The sequence below is a fragment of the Pseudopipra pipra genome, chromosome 3, assembly GCF_036250125.1.
Source record: "Pseudopipra pipra isolate bDixPip1 chromosome 3, bDixPip1.hap1, whole genome shotgun sequence".
NCBI classification, from domain to species: Eukaryota; Metazoa; Chordata; class Aves; order Passeriformes; family Pipridae; genus Pseudopipra; species Pseudopipra pipra.
This window is the reverse complement of record NC_087551.1, coordinates 96,594,350-96,610,414: the sequence shown is the minus strand read 5'-3', so window position 1 is coordinate 96,610,414 and position 16,065 is coordinate 96,594,350. Positions and strand designations below refer to the sequence as shown.

At 37.3% G+C, this 16,065-nt stretch overlaps 1 protein-coding gene across 2 annotated transcripts in view; it reads left to right on the top strand.

The window, feature by feature from the left end:
- Nucleotides 1-16,065, top strand: part of SH3YL1 (SH3 and SYLF domain containing 1) — a 50,711-nt gene that overhangs the window by 13,574 nt on the left and 21,072 nt on the right. Inside the window, exons 3-9 of one of the 2 annotated variants that reach the window (XM_064650430.1) lie at nucleotides 632-745; nucleotides 1,248-1,312; nucleotides 4,308-4,420; nucleotides 6,796-6,924; nucleotides 7,768-7,912; nucleotides 8,583-8,655; nucleotides 9,350-9,400. In XM_064650430.1, coding sequence (XP_064506500.1) covers nucleotides 632-745; nucleotides 1,248-1,312; nucleotides 4,308-4,420; nucleotides 6,796-6,924; nucleotides 7,768-7,912; nucleotides 8,583-8,655; nucleotides 9,350-9,400 — 690 coding nt within the window. Of the gene's footprint in view, nucleotides 1-631; nucleotides 746-1,247; nucleotides 1,313-4,307; nucleotides 4,421-6,795; nucleotides 6,925-7,767; nucleotides 7,931-8,582; nucleotides 8,656-9,349; nucleotides 9,401-16,065 lie in introns of both variants that reach the window. The other variant, XM_064650429.1, reaches the window with a different exon arrangement.

Sequence of the window (16,065 nt, the reverse complement as noted above, 5' to 3'; positions counted from 1 at the left end):
TTGGGGCACTGTTCTCATTTGATTCTGGTTTGACTCTTATTTGCTGCTGTCTTCTTTATTTTTGCAGTTGTTACCCTGTGTTTCTCCTAGTGTCTTCCTCCATCTGGAGTTGCTGTTTGTGGCTTTGAATTCATAACTGTTATTTTCTGGAAGGTCTGCAGTAAGACTTGCAGGATGCTGACACTGTATTTGCCACTAACACTGCCTAATGATATAAGCTGATTAGGCTGTTGTGTGTTGCTGTGATTTAAATTTGCACTCCTTCAGAAATTTGTGGAGACGAGATTATTCGCAGCTATTCACTGCCTTTTTTCTGTTTATCTTGCTAAGGGTACTGACACACTGTGTGTGTGGCACTAAGCAAACTAACTCTTTATGAGCTAATCAGTATAGGTGAAGGAGTTGTGGCAGTATACAGATTGTCACAGGCTAATATGACCTGCAGCTGACTTTGTGGTTCACTTTGGAATGGAGGTGTCATTATCAGTTCAACTTCCTTCAGTTTTCTTTAAGCTCTTGCTTCGATTATTTGACTCTTATGTGTCCAAAATTGTTAAATGTAGAGGGTTTTTTTCCCTTTCTCTTAGAACTTCTCTTCCAAGGTCTTGAATAAATGATTTTGCTGTTTCAGCTCACGTAATAGCTAAAGCCAAAGGCCTTGCAGTTTTGTCTGTTATCAAAGCTGGATTTTTGGTGACTGCTCGGGGAGGAAGCGGAATTGTATTAGCTCGTCTTCCTAATGGAAGTAAGTGGATATTTTCCTTTTGTAGTTCACGGGAGAATTAAAAGAAATAAAAATATTTTTTCTTCATTATTTCTTTTCATAGCATAAAGCGGGAAATGTGTGAGGAGTCAGGCCAGTAGGTGACAGTGCTTCGTTTGAAAGCTGGTTTCAAATTTTTGTACCTCTTCTGACCAGATGTAAATGCTTTCAGTATCTTAGTGTAAAAGGATGAAATAAAATAGTGCATAGTTTAAAACTCATTAGAAAAATTAATTATGTCTGATAGGGAACAACTGTGTGATAAATAATTTGTAACAAAGATTTGTTTGGATTATGAGTGTTTGTATTTCTTAAATTCTTTCCCATGGGATGAGGCATTATAGTTACATGACTCTATTGTAGTAGTTTTGAACACAGTTTTAAATAGAGAATTTGTTAGTGGTTTTTAACTGCAATAATAAAATGAGTATTTCTTGTGACGTGTGGTTAAAATTCTGTAAATTTGTCTTGTTTTGAATGACAGCCTGGTCTGCTCCTTCTGCAATAGGAATTGCTGGCCTTGGTGGTGGATTTGAAATTGGAATTGAGGTATGATTTTGCATTTGAAATACTTGTTGGTAACTTTTTTTGCAAGAAATTAAAATGCATTGACAAAGATCTAAATGCTAGTGAAATAATAGAATCTACTTTTCTGTACGAAAAAAAAGGTTATTATAAAATTCACTTATGCAAGACAAACAAAATAGGGGATTTGATCCTATCAGTCTAATTGTTTGAAGACATTTAGATGAAAAGAAGTGGCATAGCACTTGTTTCCTTGATTTCTCACTTCTAGAAACTTTCATGTATGGAAAGCTTCCTGTCAGTGTTCACATATAAGCCAATTGGAGTTAATTAAAACAGTATCCTATATATAATACTGTATAAAATGCTTTGTTAAAGAGCACAAGGACTCCATCTGGCAAGAAACAATGAAAGGAACTGAAGATGTAGTAAAATGGAGACTAGCTAATGTTACTGTACTTCTCACATTTCCCACTCACACTTGTGGCTACTGACCATGACCCTTCAGTATGAAAGCACCAAAACTAGTGGTGCCCCTTCTGGATTGCTACAGAAGAGGAGCCAATTTCCAGACAGCAGAAATGGTTAAGTAAAGGACTCAACATGTTCAGAGAAATCCTGGTGTGCTTAGTCCTGACAGCGCTCTGCCTCTTCTTCCCATTTCTTCTTTCTCACAGCTCCTTCACACTTCTTTGTTTTCATCTTTCCTTCTCTTTCCCACACTAGTCTCCCGGCTCGTCCTTCTCTTTTTTTTCTGTTTAGCTTCTGTTCTGCTTATTCCCAAAGAACATCAGAGTAACAATATGTTGCCAACAAGATCTCTTGCAGTGGGCATTCTGCTCCTCAGAAGAATCCACATATAGCTGATCTGGATGGTCCACGTCAGCCCCCAGCACATCTCCTACAACTAACCAGCTGTCCCTGTCCTGGCAGCCACTCATCCAGCACTCACATAATGAGCAACAGATCAGTATTTTGTTGTATCCTCCTTGTTCACTGTGTGATCTCAGCCGTTATTGCAGTGCACTTTTTAAAGGATGCTATGAATACAAAATCATTAAATTTTGTGAGGGATTTTCTTTGATTTTCGTGACTACATGGTCTGAATGCATTAAAAAACATTCAGTTTGAGTCCCAGAGTTTGTTTTTTGTGGGATTTAACGTTGAGGTTTTTTTCCTTTTAAACAATGAAACAGACTATTCATATGCTTTGATTAATCTAAATTTCCTTTAGTCATCCCCATCTGATATTTAAATAATGTAGCCATTTACTGTTGACACTTAAGCAATTTCAATACAGAAGCTATTTGTGAGAGGGTTTTTTTCTGGGTAATATTGTGCTCTTCCTTTGAAATTTTAGTCAGCTTACAAAATGCTCTTTCCTTACTGATATTATTATAACACAGTCTTATTTATTTCTTCTAGAAAATATATGCTATTCAGAAATACCTGAGTGGCTAAGGAGCCTAGAGTCCAATTTCAGCACTCTTTTAGTCACATATAAACTTAAATGTTTTAGAAACTGGGTGAATTTTATTCCTGTAGGGGAGATTACAGTTAACATAGTTGTAGTGGTAGTTATGGATGTTTTAAATAACACGAAGGAAGTCACAGACTTCAGAAGTCACAGTGAACAAATTGGTACCTCAATTAAAGACCAATTTTAAATTTATATAAATGCTTTCCTTGAAGGTTTTCTCACTATGGATTCACTTAGCTTTAGCAGTGGAATCATCCTCTTAATGGGTAAAAGGAGGTAGAGGTATCCTGAATGACATTCTTTCTCTATCCCTGGATGATTCAAAACCTACTCCTGACAGCCAATTTTTATTTGGGATGGGGTGGAGGCTACCACAGGGGGCTAATAACAAAGACCTCTCTTATGCTGTGTGTAATACTTCAGGGCCAGCCTTGTTTTGCAAATAATCTGGTATTTCCTCTTGTATTCCCTGCTGTCACTGTTTGGAATTTGGGGTAAGTTGAAAGTTTTTTCTGAACCTGGCTTTCAGTCAAGTCCACCAAATGAAAGATCAGGTGCAGTAGTCCTTGGGTAGTCAAGATACCTGTTGAAAAGATAATCCATCACTGTTAGCTATTGAAGTGTAATCTGCTGTGTTGAACAGGCTGACACTGCTGTAGTTTTGTGGGGGTTTTCACAACATTTAGTGTGTTTACTGAGCTTTGAGGTACAATAGAGGGATCTGCGTAGGAGACATTGAAATTTATTAAATTGAAGAGTTACAGTTTTACAGTACTGATGGTAATAGGCATCACCTTAAATAGTAGTAGGAGTACTTTGATACATGCATCTTATGTCAGAATTCAGGCAAAATTAAGTCTTTTAAAAATAGTGATTTTTTTTTCCATTTTGCATCTTTTGAAAATACATTGCTACCTCTTCAGTTATTTAATTTAATAGTTTCTTGAAGGAACTGACTACATCTAATGTTCAAGTCTTAAAAAGTTAATTAATAATTCATACACGCACACACACACACACACACACATTATATATAAAACCCCCGTCAAGAAAATAAAATTTTATCCATAGCGAGAAGACCTGTATCCTTTTTGCTTTTTATTCTTTGGACAGTAATTTTTGTTAGTAAGTTCTGTCTTGCTTTTATTAGTTTAATTATGGAAGGATCAAAATTATTTACATTTGAAAATGCCTTCATAATTGTTTGCATAAGCCATAGAAAATAAGAAATGGTTAATTAGGAAATTCTGAATTAAAATAGAGTTTCTGTTATAACTGTTGTTTATATCATACTGACCATATCAGCACTTTGAAAAAAATCAGTCAAATTTGATTGAAAAGTTAGTTGGGAGGAATTTGTGTTTCAAAATACCTTGCAGAAAAAGAATCAACTTTGTTGTGAAAGCTGTTTCAAAAAAATCCCTTACAAGTGCTTCTCCTGTGCTATTCTTTCTTCTTAAAAAGCGTAGTACAAAATAGTACATAGTAAAACATAATACAAAAACATAGTACAAATACATACTATTTGATATTTTATAGGTTTCAGACTTAGTGATAATACTGAATCATGAAAGAGCAGTGGAAGCTTTTGCCAAAGGAGGGAATCTTACACTTGGAGGAAATCTTACTGTGGCAATTGGACCTCTGGGGAGGTGGGTAAAATACTTTCCTAATATGGGGTATGTGGAAGATAATTTTAAAAGCTACATATAAACATTGATGTGGCTTTTTTTGCTATGTTACAGAACAAACTGGGCAACCTGTATGTTGACTGGACCATATTGTTCTTGCCAATCACTTTTTTTTCTTTTTTTCTTTTTCTTTCTTGATTAAGTCATTTACTGGTAGAAGGAAAGTGTTCTGAGATTTACTTTCTTTGCAGGAGACTGCTTGGCTAGGCTCAATGAAGAACACAGGTGCTACTGTGCCTGATAGAACTATTATTTTCATTAATGTACAGGTCTGTGCTCTCTGTCACCACTGATCTGCCTGACAGTAAATAAAAACTACACCAAAAAATTTCTTTTAAACCTTTAAGTGGTTAAGCCAGCTTACTTTGAAGGATGAGATGAAATAATCATAGAATAATTCAAATTGGAAACCAGATCACTACTCCAACCTCCTGCTCAAAGCAAGGTCTGTTATGACTTTAGATCATGTTGCTCAGTCCTTTTTTCCAGTTAGGTCTTGAAAATCTCCAAATATGGAGACTGCTTGGTCTCTCTGGGCAACCTGCTCTTCTGATCAGCTGTTGTCATGGGGAAAAGTTTTGCCTCATATCCAGTCAAAGCATTTCTTATTTCTGTATGTGTCCATAACATTTTATTCTTCTACCATACACTGCTATAAAGAGCCTGGCTTCATGTTCTTGATTACCTCTTCATAGATACTTGAAGCCTGCCATTAGGTTCCCCCTAAATCTTCTCTTCTCCAGGCTTACCAAGCTCAGTTGCCTCAAGCTCTGTTTATGGAACATGTACCTCCTTATGTCTTTTTTTTTTTATCTTTTCTGACAAAATAAAAGGATGATACCCATTTCACAGAAGAGAGAGAGATCTGTGGTTCAGGGGAGGGCAATGAATGTCATCTGCCCTGCAAAGGCATTCAGTACACTGTCCTGCAACATGTCTGTGTCCAAGCTGGGACATAGGTCAGGGTGGGGCAGACTAGCAAACAATTGAAGGTTTGAAGAGCAGTGGTAAATGAGTCATGTTGTTGTCTGAAGCCAGGTTTCTGTGGAATTCCTCAGGAGACTCTTCTGGGACCTCTCCTGCTTGGTAGTTTTATCAATGACCTGGAGGAGCAGATGCAAAATATCCTCTTCAAGTTTGTGGATGACACCAAATCAGGAGGTGCAGCCAATACAGTTCAGAGTGGGGCTGCCATTCAGAGCAATGGACCTAGAGAGTGGGGAGGGAGGATCCAACAGGAAACCTCATGAAATTAAGGACAAGTTCTAAGTTCTGCAGCCCCAATTGGATGAACCCCTGCAGTTATGCAGGCAGAGCCAGCCAGGCTGGGCAGCTGCTCTGTTGAGAAGGTGCTGGGATCCTCATGGGCAGTGGGCTGAGCCAGCAGTTGATTCCTGACGGAAAACACAGTGAACAGTGTAGGGGGCTGCTTCAGCAGGACTGTACCAAGTAGATAAGGAGTGTGACTGTTCCTCTTTGCTTCACATTTCATAGACTGTGACTAGAATATTGTGTCCAGTTTCAGCCCTGTAGAAAGTAGTTTATAAACTAGAGTGTGTACAGTGAACAGCTACGTAAATAGCCAGGGACATGCAACATGTGAACAATGAGGCTTGTTTAACCTCATTGAGGTTAAACAATGAGAGAAGACCATGAAATCTTCTAAAGGACTGCATTCCCAACAGGGAATCACCAAGAAGATGAACCACAGTTCTTTACTGAGGTGCATGGCAAGACAATGAGAGGTGGTAGTCATAAGGTTCTGTCTGGACATGAGAAAAAAAATTTGACATGAACAAAATTGAGCACCGATACAGGTTGCTCAGAGTGAAATTATATCCTTAGAATTCATAAGAAGCTGGCTACAAAAAGTCCAGACAGCCTGCTCTCAATTTGATGTTGTATCCATTTTGAGGTGACTGCCTGAAGTGTCTTCAAACCTAAAATGTGATCCTGGGTGGGACAAATACTATAATCTTCCAAATCTGTTGAGGTCTGATGAAGCCTTACTTAAATTATTTTGTACTGACCATAAAATCTAGAAGGATTTGAATATATTGAGTAGAGTTCCAGTCACCAATCCAAACATAATCCAGTCATTTTAAAGTGTGATTAAAATGTGGGTTAATACTTTTCAGAGGAAGCCTAATGGGAAGCATTCACATGAAGCACCATTGTTCTGTGCTTCAGAGGAAACCTTATCAAACCAATTAATTACTTTTTACTGGGTCCCATCTGAAAATAGGATTAAAGTCAAATAAAGAATGTAAAGAAAAAGACTGCTGTTCATGCTACAAAGCCATATTGAAGAATATCAACCAAAATTTTTCTTCTAGAAACTTAGAAGGGGATGTTGCTCTAAGAAGCTCTGCGGCTGTCTATACATACTGCAAATCTCGAGGACTGTTTGCAGGTGTATCTCTAGAAGGAACCTGTCTAATTGAAAGGAAAGAAACAAATCGCAAGTAAGTTCTCTCCAAATCTAGAAGACCCTGAGATTAGCTCAGTTGGTTAGATCATAATGCTATAACTACAAGGTTTTGGGTTTGATCTCTGCATGGGCCATTCACTTAAGAGCTGGACTCGATGATCCTTGTGGGTCCCTTCCAACTCAGAATACTCTGTGATTCAGTGAAGGCATAGTGACAGAATTAACTAGGACACATTCAATTTGGAAAAAGAGTTTTTTATAAGAACATACTATGGTTGGTTTAGAGTTTTTTGGGAGACAAGGGTTTCTTCAATTTAGACATCTTGCAATGGGTATTGAGATGATGCTGAATGTTTAGAGATTATCTGTGGCAGGTTGACCTTTGCTAGACACCACATGCCAATCAAGGTGCTTTGTCACTCCTGTTCCTCAATAGAATGGGACAAGGAAAAGTATGATGACAAACTCAAGAGTTGAGATAAAGGCAGTGAGATCACTTACCAGTCAAAAAAAACCCTTCAACATGGGGAAATTAGTTTAATTTATTGTCAGTTAATAAGAGGATAGCATAATGAGAAATAAGAACAAATCTAAAAAGCAACACCTTTCTCCCCACGCCTTTCATCTTACTGGGCTCAGCTTCACTCGCAGCTTCACTACACCGTCCTCCCAAGCAGTGCAGGGGAATGGGGAATGAGGGTTGTGGTCAGTATTCCAGATTTACAGCATTGTACCAGTTCTGTCATTTCTCAATATATGATCAGCAGGAAAAATTCAGGGCCAGGGATTTAGAGGGAAAGCATTTGCACGAGGTGAATTTATCTAGAATTTGAAATGTAATAATTATCAAATACCTGACATCTTTTTTTTATATCAGGTTTTATGGGCAGGATATTCGTGCTAGTGCCATCCTGCTTGGTGATGTGCCTTTTCCTGCTCAAGCAGATGATCTTTATGAAACTCTAGCATCCTTCACTGAAGTCTATGAAAACGAAGAGCAAAAAAATAATCCTGGAAAATCTGTAAGGGAACAAAGAAGGGTTTGTGCAGTTCTTTTTCACATAGGCTTTTTCTGTTCCTGAACTGTCCCTAGTCTGTGTTAATGTTGATGTTCATGTGGCATTCTTAGCTTCTCTACTGGATGATTAAAAGTGTAGCATGTTGCAGATGCTGCACGTAATACATTTGTTCAAATATTCCCTTGATAGGCTCTTGTGGACAAGAATGTTGCTGGGTTTCCTTTGCATCCTCCAGAATAACAAAATATATCCTTGTTTTATAATTGTACATTATCAAATCTGAGGTGACGATTAGAAATGTTTGATCAAATATTCCTAATCAAATTAATTGCAGGTTGATGTGGATGCTCTTAATTTTTCTGCTTTTTGTGTCTTACATTCAAACAATCACATTTACAATGTAATACTAAGAGTGTAGAAGATGATTTCTTGTAGATGTTGATATTACTGATAGACAATCATTTATTTTCAGCTTCATTAAACCTGTAGTGAATTGCTTCAGTGTCATGTGTATGTCAGTAGTTTTTTGTATGCTTCTTGAGTTCCTACCAGTTCAGTGGAGAAAGAGTGATTTTAAATTTTTTTTCAGTGTAACTTGACATACTTCTAGGCCCTGAAGTCACAATCTACGCCCAGATGTGATGCAACATTTTGTAAAAATTTTGTATTTTAGGTAAATGACCCACCTGCTAGACCATCATCTAGACCAGAGCCACCTAAACCCGCTGTCAGACCTACGCCACCAGGTTAAAATATTTTGATAATGATTATTTAATTCTCATTATAAAATTAGAGCACTAAAGCTTATTGATGTTATGCATTTATTATAATAGCTGCCTCTATAAAAATGTTTTTTAATACTCTTTCTTGGACAAACACTTAAAGCATGTTAGGATAGTGCCATGAGTGATAAACCATAAAGGGTTTGTCTATTTGCTTTATATTAACAAACCTTTTCTCTCTGACAGATTTGCTTTAGTGTTTTTATAGTTACAGATTCATATAATAGTTCAAAGGAAATATTCATGTTTCTTGGATATGGTACAATGAAACTTCTTAGTAAAAAGGACAGTCCTTCTAGAAACCACTAGTCCTAGTTCTAGAAACTTCTGGTTTCTAGAAATCAGAGTTTCTCCTTTAGGTTGTCAATATCTTTTAATTGGTAGGGGTCTTACAGTAGAGCAGAAGAGGCAGAATTTGGCTCTTTGACTGGCAAAGTGCTTTCATTGAAAGTGAGGCTTTACTGTTCATCTCCTGTTGTTAACTTATTTTTCTAGTCAAGGATATAAGGTAAAGTCCATATTTTTTAGTTCTGCACTGCTCTTTATATAACTACAATCATTTAATAACTATTGAGCTTATATATAGAAAAGCAGTATACAAAATATAACAATATATGTTAGCATGCCATAGAAGTTGCTGCTTTATTTTCTCTTCCAGCTAAAAAGAATACAAACAAACTTTATCCTGAACTTCCCAATGCATCTGAGGGTAAGTACTAAGCTTACACTAATGTTACTAATGCAGCGTGGAATCTGAGAAGTCCTAAAAGTACTTTGAAAGATACCTAAAAGTATTTTTCATTATTGTCTATGTGTTAAAATGAGATCAGGTCTTGTATGCTCTCCTGAAAATATTCCATATACATCTTATTCCCTGGCTTTAGATTCCAACAACAATGTTCTTTTTCTGAACAGCAAAACTTCTTTTGTTTTATTCTGTGAGCTTGAAAAATGCACTGAAAGTAGTAAAATTGTTGTATGTTACCACCTACTAGAAATAAAAAAGAAATCTCATATAACAAGCTTCTGTCCAAGTCCTTATGCAATATCCTATAATTTCTGTTTTAATATTAAAAGTCCTTCCACGGATCGTATCTGATTATGCTGACATAAACACATATTTACATTGCTTCTTGAGGTTTTTATATTGAAATAATTGTGCATTATACTAAAGATACTACTTGTTTGTTGTTCTATTCTAATTTTCTTACATTTAAAGCAGTTTCAACTCTAATAGGAGAATCTGACTCTGTCATATTTGCAATGTAACTCTTGAATGGTGAGGTCATCGTCTGAAAACTTAGGAAGAAGTTTTATTACAAAATAATTAGTTAGGTTCATTTACAGGTAAAAGACTGTTAGCTGTTTCAAAGTCAGTGAAATAAATTGTTTCTCCCATGAAATACAGTGATAAATAAATCTGTTAGTGGCTTCTGCTAGGATCAAAACCAAGACCAAAGCATTCCATGTTACATATCACACAGCACCTACAGAATGGACAAGGGATCAGACCCAGCCAGCACGGGTTTAAGAAGGGCAGGTCCTGTCTGATTTCCCTTTATGATCAGGTGACCCCCCTGGTGGATGAGGGGAAGGTTGTAGATGTGATCTACCTGGACTTCAGCAAAGCCTTTGACACTGTTTCCCACAGCACACTCCTGAAAAAGCTGGCAGCCCACGGCTTGGACAGGGGCCCTCTGTGCTGGGTTAGGAACTGGCTGGATGGCCGGGCCCAGAGAGTGCTGGTGAACGGAGCTGCATCCAGTTGGCAGCCGGTCACTGGTGGTGTGCCCCAGGGATCAGTGTTGGGCCCAGTTCTGTTTAATATCTTTATTGATGATTTAGATGAGGGGATTGAGTCCACCATTAGCAAATTTGCAAATGACACTAAGTTGCAGGGGAGTGTCGATCAGCTGGAAGGCAGGAGGGCTCTGCAGAGAGACCTGGACAGACTGGAGAGTTGGGCTGATTCCAGTGGGATGAGGTTCAACAAGGCCAAGTGCCAGGTCCTCCACTTCGGCCACAACAACCCCCTGCAGCACTACAGGCTGGGGCAGAGTGGCTGGAGAGCAGCCAGGCAGAGAGGGACCTGGGAGTTTGGATTGACAGGAAGCTGAACATGAGCCAGCAGTGTGCCCAGGTGGCCAAAAGGGCCAATGGCATCCTGGCCTGTATCAGGAACAGTGTGGCCAACAGGTCCAGGGAAGTGATTCTTCCCCTGTACTCAGTGCTGGTGAGGCCACACCTGGAGTGCTGTGTCCAGTTCTGGACCCCTCAGTTCAGGAAGGATATTGAGGTGCTGGAGCAGGTCCAGAGAAGAGCAATAAGACTGGGGAAGGGACGTGAGCACAAGTCCTTTGAGGAGAGGCTGAGGGAACTGGGGTTGTTCAGCCTGGAAAAGAGGAGGCTCAGGAGAGACCTCATCACTCTCTACAATTACCTGAAAGGAGGTTGTAGCCAGGTGGGTGTGGGTCTCTTCTCCCAGGCAACCAGCAGTAAGACAAGAAGTCATGGTCTTAAGCTGTGCCAGGGGAGGTTTAGGTTAGATATTAGGAAGAAATTCTTTACAGAGAGGGTAATCAACCATTGGAATGGGCTGCCCAGGGAAGTGGTGGCACTTAGTGCCATGGTCTAGTAACCACGGTGATAGTGGATCAAGGGTTGGACTTAGTGATCTCAGAGGTCCCTTCCAACCCAGCTGATTCTATGATTCTATGATTCTATGAAATGTTTATATATATGTTTATATATATGAATATGTACTCACATTTTCACATATTGCGTGCCTCCTTGAAAATAAAATTAATCAAAATATCACTTTTTTACTTTTGCAAATAGAGCTAAAATCAAGCTTGATAATAGATCACAATGGAAAGTCTGTTTCAGGCAGAGAGTAATTAGAGGTTTTCACTAAAAATTAAGATAAATTGTATGTGGCATTGTCTTTACATTCCTTTTCATATCTTCACACATGCGGTTGATATCTGCATCTGTTGAGGCGACCAGCATAGGAGGATCTTAAGCTGAGCTTTTGATGTGACTTCCTGAGAATCAAAATTTGTTATTGTGTGGTAGGACTTTTACCAGGAGAACAATGATACTCTGGTGGTCTGTACTCACTAGCTATCATCCAGAAAGAAAGAAGAATTTGCCTTCTGGCCATTGAAACTAAGCTTTCTCAGTCTTAAAAAAGCCCTGACCAACTGCGAACAGGTTTCTAAAGCTTGCACGCGTTTGCTATATTGAAGGGAGTGTTCTTCTATTCAGGTTCAAGTGACAAGGTAAAAATCCTACAGAGCCATCTGTTGATGGCTTTCAAGATTCTTTGAAATCAAAATATAGACTTAATCAGTCTACTACTGAGGATTTATAACAATTTCTAGAAATACACAAGCTTATCTTTGAGAAATACAAGAGGCAGTAGGATCTTGTGTAAATGGTTGCATGTTGTATAATTTGCTTTCTTTTGCAGATTATATTTCCATAGGTAACAGTTCAAATGCTGTCTGAATCCACAGGAGTACTATATGTTTCTGAAGGCTAAAGTTTTCTTATCACAGGGAGCAATCAAGGCTGAAGTCGGTTTCCGTGAGTGTTTCAACACTATAGCCTATGTGGATGTTGATGGGAGGCTGGAAAAGAGTTTCAATCCCTTTCACATCAGAAACGAAGGGTGTACTAATGCTGGGGGATGCAATAGAAGGAGCCTTAAGGCCTTACCCCCTGTCGATAATGTTTCTGACTGTTTGTAGTCCAAATTATTTCATCATAGCTACCAAGCAGCTGTACCATGTACTAGTCCATCTTTATTGCAGGAGTAGTGCTGCGACAGCTGTTTTTCTACAGTGAACTGAAAAAAAAATTCAAAATTTTTGTGTCTTTCTAGTTTAAAAAATACATTTAGATGACTAATAGAAGAGTGAATTAATCTAATCTTTAGGAAGCTACATTTTAGGTATAATGGCTGATGCAGGGATAGGTTTTGATGTTGAGCAACAAGCTTGTTCAGGTTGCAAGTAATAAGAACTTGCCTTTGGTTGGGGAAGTTGGCATTGTGTTACCAAGATTTGGTTTTGCAACAGTTATACAAGTAGTAGAAAGGATGAAACATTAGTTCTTCTCATTAGACGGAAGAAGATCTAGACTTGTGAATGAAACATTTTTAATTATTTTCTGTGGACCTGAATTATCTAGATAAGTAACGTAATATAACCTATTTCAAATGTAAGAAGAATGATAAATAAAAAACATGATTTTCTAAATTGATAATGTGATACTTGAACTCGGATGCGAGGAGATTGTTTTCGTGTAACTGAATAGTGCTTAAGGTAATGCATTTAGTTGTAAAATGAGGTTCAGTAATGCCTTAAATGTTTCCAGAAACTTGGGAATACCACAGATTTTATTTAAATGCAATTTAAAAATTGGAGAGACCTTTTACAATTCTGGGAAGTAAAAACCCAAAACGACCACAACAAAAACCCACAACAAACTCATAGCTGATACAGTTATTGTGATTCAGTGATGTATGAAGTTTCTATAGTAGTAGAGATTTTCCTGGAGACTAGATTTGCTTATGAGTATGAAAGTTCATGCCTCCTCCCTTACTAGAATTAGGGATTTGTGTCTTCATTTTTCTAGTTGTCCCCTCCTTGTTGTAAAATCTACTGAAAGGGCTGACTGGTCCTTCCAAGCTTTACTACAACAATCTAGCTTTTATTTTTCTGGGCACATGATTTCTTTGGAGTTCTGCACCATGTCTGTAAGACAAATGACTCCTGATTCTTGAGTGACTACTTGGACATTGTAGACTCAGAAGAAGTTTATTTTACTAGGACAATTGTTTTAGACACAGTAGGTTCATAGTTTGTCGCACTAGACTATCTAATTCTAAATATTAGTTTTTCATTATTGTTATGATTTCTAGTTTTTTTATGCTTGGGGTTCTGCCACGGAGCAGCAAGTAATGAAACATGTAGATAAGTGGTTACTTGACTTACTTGCCTATCCTCTTAACAGTTTGCTGAATAATGTACAATTCTGAAAACGTGACAGTGATGTGGTTTCCCAGCTGAAGTGGTAGGAGCAAGAGTAGTGATCTGCTAGCAAAAATAGGAGCTGAGTTGAGGTGAATGTTTGTGAGAACTGAATCGTTAACAGGCAATTTGTTCAAATCAGATATCAGATTTTTTTTTCACTTTTTCTTCAACTCAGCTAATCAGAAAAGGACTGTTTCACATGTTTGGAAAAGAATCACTTAAAATTGCTAAGATGCTGAAACAATCGGGAAATAGACTTGAGACAGAAGTGGGGATGAAAATGCAAGAAAGTTTTTCCTTCCAATCAGTGTTCTTTCACTGTTCATTCACAATTCTCAAAAGTCAATATGGGTTTGAATTCTTACAATACTGTAAGACAAAATGCTCATACTAAACACAAAATCATTTCTTTTGGTAACAGTGTAAGTATTTTATCATAATTTGGAGGAAATAATGATGCTGTATGCATTTTTTAAGCAGTCATATGATTTGCTTAAAAAACCCATAAGAACTTGTGGCTGTGAAGCCTAAGTGTTCAAGGATTTTTTTTTTTTTAGATTTTTCTCAGAAACACTGGCTTTCTTATCTCCCACAAGTACTTGAGCTAAAAATTTTTAAATTTTATCTTGAGAAAAAAAAAAATGCCCTCTTCTTTTGATTTTTGAACTGAATAAATTATCTATCTGCAGACATTGAACTCTTTAGCTATTGTGCATAAAATCAGCACACTCAAAATCGATTACAGTAAAATTAAAGAAAAAAAAAACAACAAAATATTAATCGTATCTAGGTTTTTTCCTGCAGAAACCTTTAACTTTGAAAATAAAATAAAATATTAACAGATTCTTATTGTCCCATTAGGCATATATTTGTATTCATGCATACTGAAAGCAAAGCTGTATCAAGCATACTAATGAAGACACAGAGGCAGATGACAAATTTGTCACTGTTTTTAAGAAGCTAAAAAACCCCTTCTTCCTTCAATGATAATCTGAGTGATTTGTGAACCTCATTATTAAAAATTTATGCTTTCCCATATGAATTTGTCTGCAGCTTTTAGACAATGTTTGTTGTGGCTTTCTTCACTATATTAAAGAGCACTTCCCTACCCAGAGGGGCTTTTCTTTTTGTTCCCTTCTTGTTTCCCTTTGAGACATTTGTGCTGTAATCAAATCACTTTTTGGTCTTCCTTGATCTTTCTTTTGATGATAAACAGATTGATGAGCTCCTTGTCATAAGTCATTTTCTCTTTCCTCTCAAATTTTAAGTAGTGTTAAAAATAGCAAATTCTGAGTTGTGAACTCACTGAGATCAGTAAGATTTGGGCTCCTAAAAGCTCTAATGAATTTGGACTAAACTCAAGTCCTTATCTTTTTTATTATTTATTTATTCATTTATTTTAACCTTCTTGCACGTTACTAATCTATGTTAAAACACAATATCAACCCTTTTTGATTTGGTGGTACCATGAGGTGGTAAACTCAGTTTGTGTTAACTAAATCCGTCTCAGAGATGCTGCTTTTCGTTGTCACAGTTCTCCAGTAACCAAGTCTGGCCCAGTTCTCCACAATTTCCGAGATGATCTGTGTTTCTTTCGGTAATCTATGAATGCCAGATGGTTCAGTGAATCTGTGAGAATCTGTTTCCTGAGAGAATTCCAAGACAGATTTTCATGCCGTCTGAAGTATATTTTGTCAAGGAAACTTGAGGGTCTGTATGTGAATTTGCTTTTCTTAGTACGTTTTTGTGGCCAGTCAAAAATGTGGTAAATAAGCCAACACAATTATATGGACTAAGAATTCATAGACTGCTTCCGAGGTAAAAAGCTTAAAAAAAAATTCTGTTTTACAGCTCTCTGAGGGCAATAATATAATTTTTACTTGTGAATTCACCTCCTGTTTCACTTATTTTACTTGCATGCCTGTTCTACAGTTCAGTTTCCATCTGACTTATTATCTTGTTATTTTTAGAGCTACTACCAACTAGGATGATATTGCTCAAAATTGAAAAAGAAAATATGACCTGGAACGTGGACACCATTCTAGCAGTCTCTGCATTAATTAATACCTCAAATTATGTGTACTGCTGAGCTTGTTTAACACAGTGTAATGAAACAATGGAATTTTTAGTTAGAACTGATGAAAGCAAGCATCATTGTATGTGCTTGCAACTTTAAAATAGGCTTGCTTTGCTAATATGCATTGAGGCAGTCACTTTATTTTTTTTATATGCTTCTCAACTTAGGTTTAACAAAACCAGTACTATTTTAGAACAACTCAAATTTAACTGGAAATCTAGCATACAATTATTTGTATCAGCTGTGCAGTTCCACGTT